The 13191-nt window shown below is 39.3% G+C and overlaps 1 protein-coding gene across 8 annotated transcripts in view; it reads left to right on the forward strand.

Moving 5' to 3' along the window:
• The window catches only part of LOC127489446 (phosphatidylinositol 3,4,5-trisphosphate 3-phosphatase TPTE2-like), a 114715-nt gene that overhangs the window by 60735 nt on the left and 40789 nt on the right, over positions 1–13191 (forward strand). For all 8 annotated transcript variants that reach the window (XM_070048917.1, XM_070048918.1, XM_070048922.1 and 5 more), the window contains 3 exons: positions 9049–9102; positions 10070–10120; positions 10900–10953. In XM_070048917.1, the coding sequence (XP_069905018.1) occupies positions 9049–9102; positions 10070–10120; positions 10900–10953 (159 nt within the window). The remainder of the gene's footprint in view (positions 1–9048; positions 9103–10069; positions 10121–10899; positions 10954–13191) is intronic.

The following is a 13191-nucleotide window of genomic DNA, read 5'->3' on the forward strand; positions in this document are numbered from 1 at the left end:
TTTTTCTTGTCTGATGGCTCTGGCTAAAACTTCCAGAACTATGTTAAATAGAAGTGGTGAGAGTGGGCATCCCTGTCTGGTGCCAGATCTCAGTGGAAATGCTTCCAACTTTTCCCCATTCAATAGGATGCTGGCTGTGGGCTTTTCATAAATTGCTTTGATTATAGTGAGGAATGTGCCTTCTATACCCAATTTGCTTAGAGTTTTCATCATGAAAGGGTGTTGAATTTTATTGAATGCTTTCTCTGCATCTATTGAGATAATCATATGGTTTTTCTTCTGCAGTCTGTTAATGTGGTGAATCACATTGATTGATTTGCGAATGTTGAACCATCCCTGCATACCAGGAATAAATTCCACTTGGTCTGGGTGGATGAATTTCCTGATGTGTTGTTGTATTCTATTGGCGAGAATTTTATTGAGGATTTTTGCGTCTATGTTCATCAGGGATATTGGTCTATAATTTTCTTTCAGTGCTGCATCTTTCTCTGGCTTAGGGATTAAGGTGATGCTGGCTTCATAGAAAGAATTTGGGAGGATTCCCTCTTTTTCGATTGTTCTGAATAGTTTGAGAAGAAATGGAATCAGTTCTTCTTTAAATGTCTGGTAGAATTCCGCAGTGAATCCATCTGGTCCTGGGCTTTTCTTTGTTGGGAGGGCCTTTATTACTGTTTCAATTTCTGTTTCAGTTATGGGTCTATTTAGGTTTTCTATGTCTTTCTGGTTCAATTTAGGTAGATTGCATGTGTCCAGGAATCTATCCATTTCTGATAGATTTTCTTGCTTGCTGGCATACAAGTCCTTGTAGTAATTTCTGATGATTCTTTTTATTTCTGTGGTGTCTGTTGTCATGTTTCCTTTTTCATCTCTGATTTTATTGATTTGAGTCTTTTCTCTTCTTTTTTTTTAGTAAGTTGGGCCAATGGGGTGTCAATTTTGTTTATTTTTTCAAAAAACCAGCTGTTCGCTTGGCTGATTTTTTGTAATGTTTTTTTTTTTTTTTTGGATTCAATCCTGTTAATTTCTTCTCTGATTTTAATTATTTCTCTTCTACTACTAGATTTGGGTCTGGTTTGCTGAAGTTTTTCTAGATCTTGAGATGCACTGAAAGCTCATTTATTTGGTGCCTTTCCAATTTCTTGATATAGGCCCCTATTACTATAAACTTGCCTCTCAATACTGCTTTTGCCGTATCCCATAAGTTTTGATATGTTGTGTTGTTATCCATTTACTTCCGGAAAATTTCTGACTTCTCTTTTGATTTCTTGAATGATCCAGTGTTCATTCAGGAGCATGTTGTTCAGTCTCCATGTGTTTGCATACTTTCTGAGGTTTCCTGAGTTGCTAATTTCCAGCTTCATTCCACTGTGGTCTGAGAAGCTGCATGGTATGATTCTAATTCTTTTGAATTTGCTGAGACTTGCTTTATGGCCTAGTATGTGATCAATCCTAGAGAAGGTTCCATGCACTGCTGAGAAGAATGTAAAGCCTTTAGATGTAGGATTGAAAGTTCTGTTGATATCTGTTAGATTCATTTGGGCAATAGTGTTGATTAAATCTGCTGTTTCCTTGTTGATCTTCTGTCCAGATGATCTATCTATTTCTGAGAGTGGAGTATTGAAGTACCCCAGTACTATTGTATTGGAATCTAAGTCTCCCTTTAAGTCCCTTAACATATCTTTTAAATAGACTGGTGCCCTGTAATTAGGTGCATATACATTTATAATAGTTACATCTTCCTGTTGAATTGAACCCTTAATCATTATATAGTGCCCCTCTTTGTCTCTCTTAACAGTTTTTGTATTAAAGTTTATTTTGTCTGATATTAATATGGCTACACCTGCTTCTTTTTGGTTTTTGTTGGCATGGCATATCTTTTTCCAACCTTTCACTTTCAGTCTGCATGCATCTTTGTTAGAGAGATGTGTTTCTTGTAGGCAACAGATAGTTGGGTGTTGTTCCTTAAGCCAGTCAGCCAGTCTGTGTCTTTTAACTGGACAGTTCAGGCCATTCACGTTTAATGTGACTATTGATACACAGTGACTTTGCCCTGCCATTTTCCCAGAGATATTTTCTAGTGTATGCTTTGAGCTTCCCATGCTCTTTTACTGGTGGTTTTTCTTCCTTTCCCTTCTTTCATATTGATGGCCGTGTTTCTGTGTTTCTGAGTGTAGCACATCTTTAAGTATCTTTTGCAGGGCCAGACAAGTGGCCTCAAAGTCTTTCAATTTCTGTTTGCTATCACCTTCATCCACAAATGAGAGATTAGCAGGATATAATATTCTGGGCTGGCAATTTTTCTCTCTTAGTACCTGGGCTATGTCTCGCCATTCCCTCCTAGCCTGTAGTGTTTCTGATGAGAAGTCTGCTGTGAGTCTGATTGGAGATCCTCTGAGAGTAATCTGACGTTTCTCTCTTGCACATTTTAGGATCTTTTCTTTATGTTTCACTGTGGTGAGTTTAATTACAACGTGTCATGGTGAGGATCTCTTTTGGTCATGTTTACTGGGGGTTCTATGAGCTTCCTGTATTAGGATGTCTCTGTCCTTCTCCAGACCCGGAAAGTTCTCTGCTAGTATCTCACTAAAAAGGCCTTCTAATCCTTTCTCTCTCTCCATGCCTTCAGGAACTCCTAGGACCCGAATGTTGTTTTTTTTTAATAGTATCCTGTAGATTCCCAACAATATTTTTTAGATTTCTAATTTCCTCTTCTTTTCTTTGGTTTGACTGTATCCTTTTCTGTTCTCTGTCTTCTAAGTCCGATATTCTCTCTTCTGCTTCACCCATTCTGTTTGTAAGGCTCTCTAATGTGTTTGTCATTTGATCTATTGAGCTCTTCATTTCATTTTGGTTTCTCTTCACTATCACACTTTCCTGCTCTACTAGTTTCTGCATTTCACTTTGATTCTTCCTTAAAATTTCATTTTCACGAGAGAGATTTTCAATCCTGTCCAATAAGGATTTCTGTAGTTCAAGGATTTGCTTTTGAAAACTTCTAAATGTTCTTATCAAAAATTTTTTTGAAATCTGTATCTTGCATTTCTTCTATCTCATCATCTTCATAATCTTGGCTTGGGGTGTTTTGTTTATTTGGAGGCATCATAATGTCATCGTTGATCTTGTTCCCTCGATTTCTATGTTTATTGCTTGGCATGGTTAATTCTGTTTCCCTTAAGAACAGGTCTTCAAAGAGGGAGGTGCCTTTCTCTGAAGGGAGGAGAGAACCTCCACTTTGACTATGACCTTGTCTAAACAAGATAAGAGTCGGAGAACTCAAGGGGCTTCCATAGCCTTGGAAACTCATGACTGGTGCATAGGGAGATTACTGATGCCATAGACAGGAGTGTCAATTTGTAAAGTCAACAACAGGAGTCACTGTGCACTTACTCCTCATGTAGGATCTCTGTCCTTAATGTGCTGTACACTGAGGCTTAATGCTATAACGAGTACTCAAACAGTATATTTCACTTTGTGTTTCTATGGGGGTGCAAACGATTGAAATCTTTACTTAATGTACACTAAACTGATCTTCTGTTAAAAAAAAAAAAAAAGAAACTATCAATTCCCAACTTGACTCTCACTGGGATTAAACATGACAATAGGTCTGATCTGATTTCATCATCATTTAAAAAAAAATCATCTATTATTTTTCACTTTATGTTTCTGTGTGGGAACAAACTGTTGAAATCCTTACTTAAGGTATACTAAGCTGATCTTCTGTATACTAAGATAATCGAAAATGAATCATGGCCGGCGCCGCGGCTCAATAGGCTAATCCTCCGCCTAGCGGCGCCGGCACACCGGGTTCTAGTCCCGGTCGGGGCGCCGGATTCTGTCCCGGTTGCCCCTCTTCCAGGCCAGCTCTCTGCTGTGGCCAGGGAGTGCAGTGGAGGATGGCCCAGGTGCTTGGGCCCTGCACCCCATGGGAGACCAGGAAAAGCACCTGGCTCCTGGCTCCTGCCATCGGATCAGCGCGGTGCGCCGGCCGCAGCGCGCCGGCCGCGGCGGCCATTGGAGGGTGAACCAACGGCAAAAGGAAGACCTTTCTCTCTGTCTCTCTCTCTCACTGTCCACTCTGCCTGTCAAAAAAAAAAAAAAAAAAAAAAAAAAAAAAAAAAAAAAGAAAATGAATCTTGATGTGAATGGAAGGGGAGAGGGAGTGGGAAAGGGGAGGGTGGTGGGTGGGAGGGACGGTATGGGGGGGAAAGCCATTGTAACCCATGAGACGTACTTTGGAAATTTATATTCATTAAATAAAAGATAAAAAAAAATTCTGTTTCCCTTACTGTGAGGTTTTTTTTTTTTTTATACTATGTCCGTGTTAAGTGGACTGCCTGCTGTTGGAGGAGCCTTGGAGGCTTGAGATGGGTGTGGCCTGAGAGCTCTGCTTGGTCATTCAGGGTTACAGGTGTGCAAAGGTGACACCCTCAGGTTATGCGTGGTAAATCTCTCTTTATTTATTCATTTATTTTATTTTATTTTATTTTATTTTATTTTTTGTTCAGGAGGTAAGTAATACTGCAAGGCTGAGTAGAATGGATGGTATTTAGGTTCCACTGGCTTCTACCCAAAGAGTCTGTGCAGGCTCCGTTTCTACTGCAGACTCCCACTGGGTTGCCTAGGCTACTGAATTGTAGGCTTAACTCTCCCCTTTTATTATGTATATCCCAGCTCTTTGTCTCTTGCTCACCTTTGCAAGGTTGGCGGAGAGTGGAACTTGTCTGTACCAGTATGCCCCCACCTATTTATTTATTTATTTATTTATTTTTCCTTCTCTCCTGTAGTCTGTTGGACTTTCCCGCTTCAAAACCCGCGTCCCTCTAAAATTCTGTCTGCCGTTTCCCCGCCAATGTCTCCGGTTACTGAGCTCACCTCTGCTTCCAGTGCCGATGTGTGGACTCGGAGCCCTTAGCGTCACTCCTCTCCCCGCTGGTGTCTTTGTCACATAGACTCCCCTTCCCACACTGGTGCTCAGACTCTGGGGCTCCTGTGGTTCGGCTTCCGCGTGGTGGGTGACCCTGCTCTCCCAGTAGGTCCTTTGGGTCACAGCGAATAGCTCCGGAAGAGTTTCCTCTGCAATTTTTTCCTGATCCTTTTTCTGAGGCTACCGTAACTCTGCTTTTATTAAACTAAATTTTCCCGGACTACCGGTGCGTGCCCTCACTATTCTGCCATCTTGGCTCCGCCCCCCATGATTTTAACTTTTAACTTGCTGAAATCCTCTTCCCCATTCCCAACTGCTAGCCATTACTCTATACTTTACCTCTATGAACTAGGCTTCTTTAGGTTCTATGTATTAATGAGGTTATTCTGTATTTGTCTTTCTGGCCTGGCTTTTTCATTTAATATATTTTCCAGTTCCATGAATGTTGTCACAATGACAAGATTTATCTTTTTAATTGTTGAATAGCAGCCCTTTGTGTACATATACACCAAATTTCCTTTATTCACTATTGATAGATATTTAGTTTGATTCTGTATCTTGGCTCTTGTCTTACAATAAACATAAGAATGTGAAAACCTCAACATAATGATTTCAATTTCCTTCAGTATAAAAGTAGTCATGGGATTGCTGATCCTATGGTAGTTCTATTTTTAATGTTTTCAGAAACCTACAAAATGCTTTTCATAATGGCTATATTGATTTACATTCCCACATAGAGTGTTTATGGGATCACTTTTCTCCACATCCTTGCCAGCACCTGTTAACTTTCGCCTTTTGAATAATAAACATTCCAGCCAGGGTGATATGGTATCTCAATGTTTTCTTGATTTGAATTTCCCCAATGATTAGTAATGCTGAATGCTTTTCAAAATACCAGTTTGTCATTCATGTCATGTTTTGTGAAATGTTCATTCAGGTCTTCTGTATATTTTTAAATGAGATTATTTGCTTTATTTTTTTTTTAAAGGAAAGTCAGGCAGTGAAACACAACCAGTCAGAGAGAACCTGCATTTGCTGATCTACTCCCCAAATGCCTGTTATGACCATGGTTGAGCCAGCATGAAGCTGGGAGCCAGGAACTTCATCTGGTCTTCCCACATGAGCACCAGGGACTCAATTACTTAAGCCATCACCTTCTGCCTCCTAGGGTATGCATCAGCAAGCTGGATTTAGAACAGAGCTGTAACTTGAAATCAGGCATTGTGATATGGCATGACAGTATCCTAACCAGTGGCTTAAATGCTAGGTATTTTTGCTCTTGAGGTGTTTGAGTTCTTATATACTCTGGACATTATTAACATTATCAGATGTAGAGTTTGTAAATATTTCCACCATTCTGTAGATTATCTGTTCACTCTGTTAATTGTTTTCTTTGCTATGCAGAAACTTTTTAAGTTCAACATAATCCCATTTGTCTATTTTTGCTTTCCTTGCTTGTGCTTTCCATCATGTCCAAAATATCAAGAAAGGTTTCTCCTGTTTTCTTTTGATAGTTTCATAGTTTTAGGTCTTACACTTAAATTTTCAATCAATTTTGAATTAATTTTTGTAAATTGAGAAAGATTGAGTCTTCTGCATGTGCATATTCAGTTTTCTCAGCATCATCTTTTGAGAGACTGTCCTTTCATTAATGTCTGGTCTGCTCATGTTGTCAAAAATCTTCTGGCTGTAGATGTATGGCCTTATTTCTAGACCTTAAAACACAGTACCTCACTATAGCATCTGTAGGTATATTACCATGTTTTTGAGATTATTTTTGATAAAAGGAAATAGCACATAGGATGCTTCTTTCTCTTGGTGTTTGCCATCCTTAATTAGGAGACAGCAAGTGCTTTGACAACTTAGGTTTCCTGTGCATGAGACTCTATTAGAGTCTCTACCGGGCCATGGGAGGAAAGAATCCCACTGAAGCAAGGAGGAGATAGCAAAAGGCAGAGATAATGGGAGCACTCAACACAGAAGAATGGAGCTAAGAGACCCAGTCTGTGTTCCTCACCCTCGGGAATTCTGCCATTATGTGAAGCTGTTGCCTCAAACCCAAACCTTCCATCACATTGGATACAGCCTCTGCCTCAGGCCTACAGTTCCTGAAATAGGAATAGAGAAGATACAAAAAAGGGTGGACAGAGATGGGTGAAAATAGAGAGTTGATGGAGAGACATGAGAATAAGAAAATTAGATGGGGTAAAAGGTATTTGTACCTAGAAACTGCAATTTAGTTAGCAATAAATTAAACCAGAAAGTGCTTTCACATTGTGTGTAGGTTCAACAGTAAATGACTAAGTTTAAATCTTTTTTTTTTCAGATTTTTCATATATTTGAAAGGCAGTGTTACAGAGAGAGCACGAGGGACAGAGGGAGGGAAAGATCTTCCATCTGCTAGTTCACTCCTCAAATGGCTAGAAAGCCAGAGCTGCACCAGGCTGAAGCTAGGGGCCTGGATCTTCTCTCAGGTCTCCCTTGTGGAGGCAGTGCCCAAGTACTTGGGCCATCGCCACTGCTTTCCTAGGTACATTATCAGGAAGCTGGATCAAAAGTGGAGCAGCAGGGTCTTGAACCAATACCCATTTGGAATACTGATGTCAGAGGTGGAGATTTAACCAGCAATGCCACAACACCAATCCTTTAGCTTAGATCCTGAGTCATTAAAGTTTTTCACAGAAGGAACATATTCATTAAAACATAGAAAGCTTGATTTGTATGAATAACAGATAACAACCTTTCAAGTAAGTTATTTAGATGTGAACTAAATGTCAATCAGTCATGTATTTTTAAATTCTATAGCTCTCCTTCACATGCAGCAGCATCCTTTGGTGGAGTTATCAATGAAATGTGAGAAATAAATGAATACATAGTTATATTAATAGATAATTACATGAGGAACAGTTTTTTCAACTATTTGTTGTACTCTTTACTTAATAGTTAATCATATGTGTATAAAGTTAATTGAAAATAGATCTTAGTAAAAAATAAGAGTTGAATAAGAGAGAGAGGAGGAAGAGCAGTGGAAGAGTAGGTGTGCAGGTGGATACAGTGGGAAGAATTGTGATGTTCAAGCCAGCATTGTGGCTCAATAGGCTAATCCTCCACCTAGTGGCGCTGGCATACCGGGTTCTAGTCCTGGTCGGGGCGCCGAATTCTGTCCTGGTTGCCCCTCTTCCAGGCCAGCTCCCTGCTGTGGCCCAGGAGTGCAGTGGAGGATGGCCCAAGTGCTTGGGCCCTGCACCCCATGGAAGACCAGGATAAGCACCTGGCTCCTGCCTTCGGATCAGCGTGGTGCACTGACTGCAGCGCACCAGCCGCAGCAGCCATTGGAGGGTGAACCAATGGCAAAGGAAGACCTTTCTCTCTGTCTCTCTCACTGTCCACTCTGCCTGTTAAAAAAAAAAGAATTACGATGTTCATGAAGGTTTCATTATGATATGTATGAAGCTTGTATTCCTTAAATAAAAGGATGGATAAGATATATAACTTATACATATATACATACACACATCCATTGATTGTGGACTCACACACATACACAGAAAGGTGGAGACTGATATTCATGAAATTCACAGTCAGGAGAAACCATGGCAATAGAGAGTAAGACCTTCACACTGGAACATCTGTAGGTAAATTTCTCTTTCAAATATTGTACTGGATAAAAGAAAAATAGATTATGGAGGGTTGCTTCTTCCTGTTGGTGTATTATCACCATTAGTAACAGGAAAACACTTAGGAAACTCAATGTTTTGTGTATCAGATTTTAATAAAGTGAGCCAAGCGTAGGGTGTCTACCTTCTCATTGTCTGGCACCACTGCTTAAGTGCTTACATTACAAAAGACAGATATCAAATAAATAATCTAATGATGAATCTTAAGCACTTAAGAATAAACAAAATCTCAAATAAAAAAGGTGAGAAATATTAAGATTCAGAGCAGAAATAAACAAAGTGGAAAAAAAGAAATCAATGATATGGAAACTAAAAAAAATACAAAAGATCAACAAAAATAAAAGCTGGTGTTTTGAAAAGATAAACAAGATATATAAACTTTTAAGACCAAAATTTAAACCTAGAAAGTTATAAGGTATCTGACTAATGTGTTTTTAAATCCAACAGGACTTCAATATATGAATATGGATCACTACATGTTGATGGAGCTACAAGTGAAGTGTGAGATATATATATTTATATATATATAAATAAAAATATATCAAGATATATACATAAAATATATACATTTATACATATATTCAAGCATTCATATATACATATTAAACAGAGAGATGAAGATTTGGGAAGTTCGTAGTCAGAAACATACATGGCATACAGCATCTTTGACACTGTTTCTAACTAGTCTCTCTGTAGCCTATGTAGGTACCTTTCTTTTGGTTTGTATTGGATAAGAGAGAAAAATGTTACAAGATCAATGTTTCCTCTTCCTTGTGTTATTTATACCCTGGGCAATCACTAGCCAAACTCTCAGAATATCTTCAGAATCCTCTGTATGAGACCTTATTGGATTGGGTGGAAAGAGGAGAGACATATTTAGAGCAAGAGGGAGGAAGCAGTGGACAAGGAACAGATAAATCAGATAAATTCAGCAGAAAGGGGAGGAGGTAATGGAACCTGGATGTTTCCTGTATCCTCCAGTTCTCTGCTACCTAGTAAGGCAGGTACCCTGAAGCTAAAAATAACAGCATATTGGAGGGAACCCTGACTCATGCTACCAGCTATTAGACCCTGTCTAAAGGGAAGCAAGATCACCTTGATGAATTAAAGGAGTGAAGGAGGGTCTTAGGAAGCAGGGCTTTAGGTGCAATAAGCATCCTAGAGTTGAATTTCAAATAAATCCCATCAGAAAAGGTTTTTACACATCGCGTCACATTCAGTGATAAGAAACTGCACTTTAATACTGAACCATTACATTTTTTGACAGGACTAAAGTACTTACCACAATGATAGAAATAATCATTTTTAAGGAACATGGCATATTCTATTCAAAACAACTGATTTGTATATGAAGTATTTAAGGGTCAACCAGTTTGTAAGCTGAAGAGTTATTGAAACCGTTTTGAAGTAAAGCAGCAAGTTTAGCAAGTTGCATGGGGTCTTACTATGTACCTTTTTAATCCTCTAGTACTGCCCAGTCAGACTTGAAAACATCCCCAAGTGAACGCATCAGTGTAAGGTAATAAGACATAAATGATTTGTGGTGTGTGGGGTGGGGGGTGGAATTTGGGATAGTCACTGTCAGGAGCGCACCCATGAGAATACTTAGTTCCTTCCATGCCATTCCTAATGGTCCTTTCATGGGAAGCTTCGGTATGTAATACTCTTTGTTTTGAATCATCATAGAAAGAAGAAGCATAGTTTGAAAAAGGATTCTTCTTACTCTTACTGTTTACTTCACTTACTTCTCTTGTTACTTACTGCTTACTTCACCCTGAGTTTGTAGCAGCCAAACCTTTAGGAAAGTATCAGAATGTCTGTATGACACTATTAGAGCAGGCCAACGCTGCAGAGAAAGCCATCGGGATGGACCAAGGAAGTGGCAATGACAGCAGCTGAGGTGCCCTCAGCAGAAAAGAATAAAGCTAATGCATCCTGGATGTATCCTTCACTCTCCAGAGCTGTGCCACCATGTGAGGCTGGTGCCTACCCACAAAAAATGGAGCTGCCACCTCAGGTCTGCTTGACCTTACCTGAGAGGCTATAGAGACAATGTGATTCATGGAGATTGAGATGGTGAATGTACTTGAGAGTCATGAAATTGGATGGGGCAAGAGAAATAGGTATCTGCAAACTCAGGGTGAATTTTACTTTTTGACATATCTATGGTTTACTTTTTAAATTGATTTTTTTAAAAGTCAACCAGTTTCTAAGTTAATGAGTAATTGTAACTAATTGAACCAAGATAAAATCTAGGAAATTATGTTGTATCTGATATACATATTTTTAATCCTTCAGCACTCCATTAAGTCAGTCAACAGTAATATCTGTTGATGAAGACGTCGATGAAACGTGAGCTCTATATAAACAAATATATATTTGATTATGTAAACCAATACACATATAAATAGACACACACTCATACACATGTATACCCAGAGAGATGGAGATTTGATAATTTCATTGTCAGCAGCATCAGTGACAATACAGCATGTCTTTGACATATTTTTCTAAAGTCTCCTTTTATCTGTAGGTAGCTTTTATGTTTATTATTTTTCAGCTTGAAAATTTAATAATTTTTAGTATTTTGCCACATTTACTTCATATGTGGAGATTATATACATATATATTATTTGTTCTTCTAAATTGTTTTATTTAAAGAGTTACAGAGAGAGAGAGAGAGAGAGAGAGAGAGAGAGAGAGACACAGAGAGAGAAGACTTCCATTCACTGGTTTACTCCCCAAATGGTCACATCTGCCAGTGCCGAGCTGATCTTAAGCTAGGAGCCTGGAGCACAAGTACTTGGGCCATATTCAGATGCTTTCCCAGGCACATTGGCAGTGAACTTGATTGGAAGTCAAGTAGCCAGGACTTGAACTGGTCCCCATATGGGATGCTGGAGCTGCAGGCCGGGGCTTTAACCTGCTGTGCCACAGCCCAGCCTCTACTATTTTTTCTTGAAAACAGATTAATATGAGAAAGTGAGGACTCATGATCATAATCATAATGTGAAAAAAGGACATATTGTCATGTATATGGTATGAATCAGTGAAACAATTATTTATAATTGTAATTGTAATGTAATTGTAATTGTAATGGCCAAATGATATGCCAGCCATGCAATTTTTATACTCTCCCATAATATTAACTTCTGCAAGTAAAACATGTGATATTTGTTTTTCATTGTCTGCTTTACTTTTTTTTAAAGATTCATTTTATTTATTTGAAAGACAGAGTTACAGAGAGAGGTAGAGACAGAGAGGTTGGTCTTCCATCCACTGGTTCACTCCCCAGATGGCCACAAAGGCCAGAGCTGTGCTGATCTGAAGCCAGAAGCCAGGAGCTTCTTCCGGGTCTCCCACATAGGTGCATGGGCCCAAGGTCTTGGGCCATCTTGTACTGCTTTCCCAGGCCATAACAGAGCTGGATTGGAAGAGGAGCAGCCGGGACTAGAACCAGCGCCCACATGGGATGCCACAGCTTCAGGCTAGGGCTTTAACCCTCTGTGCCACAATGCCGGCCCCATGGTCTGCTTTATTTTACATAGTCTAATGATCTCCAGTTCGATGCATTTTGTTGAAAAGGTCAGGATAGCATTCTTTGTTGTGGCTGTGAAATATTCCATTGGGCGTACATGCCACATTTTGTTTTTCTAAACATTTTATTAAAATAGTTATACCACATTTTCACTACCTGTCACCATTTGATGGTCATCTAGGTTGCTTCCATGTTTTTATTATTGTCAATTATTGAGCCGCTATATATATGATGTGCAGCTACATCTTTCATATACTGATTTAATTTGCCTTGCATATATTCCCAGGAGTGTGATGTCAGGATCACATAGATCTATTTTTAGTTTCCTGAGGAATATTCTTCATGTTTTCCATATGATTGATCCAATTTGCATTGCCTCCAACACTGTTTGAAGCTGCATTTAAATTTTGATAAGAACAAAATAGTCTTAATTGTATATTTACTCTGGATAGTTTTGAAAAGATGCAGAAAAAGAATAGAGAGGCTAGTGTCATTCCTAGCTACTCCTTTGTGCCTCCATGTTTCTGTCAAGCATGGTTCTCTATGGCCCCACTCTTAAGCAATTTCAGGGTTGTAACAATTCTTTGCTTCCTGGAGATCCAGTGTACTGCAGGAGTCAGAAAGGGCTTGTAGTAAGAGGATGCCTACCTCAAGGTAAATTTTACTTTTTTAATCAATCAGTTGCCCATCTACCTAAGTCTTAGCTCCTTAGTCTGGGTGGAAAGTGGGTGGGTGCAGGTGGATGAGGGAGATAATAAAAGTATTGAAGATTTCTTATATCTCAGGTTAACCTAACAACATTCATCTGTGTCCCAAGTTCTCTGCTCAGTATCTGTTCTCTCCATTCTCCAGTTTTGGGCATAGGCTATCAGAGCTGTGTTGGGATTCATTCCACGTGGGATGGAATTTGGGTCTTGCATTGGAGGTTTCAGCAGGGTAGGAAATTGGTCCCCATTAGTTACCTTGTCTGCAGCCATCTGGTAAAATGGAGCATCACTGGAGCCTACAGAAACCAGGTTTTCCCTCCTGTGATGAATGGAAGGCACTCAGTC

This window comes from Oryctolagus cuniculus, chromosome 9 (genome assembly GCF_964237555.1).
Source record: "Oryctolagus cuniculus chromosome 9, mOryCun1.1, whole genome shotgun sequence".
Taxonomy (NCBI): domain Eukaryota; kingdom Metazoa; phylum Chordata; class Mammalia; order Lagomorpha; family Leporidae; genus Oryctolagus; species Oryctolagus cuniculus.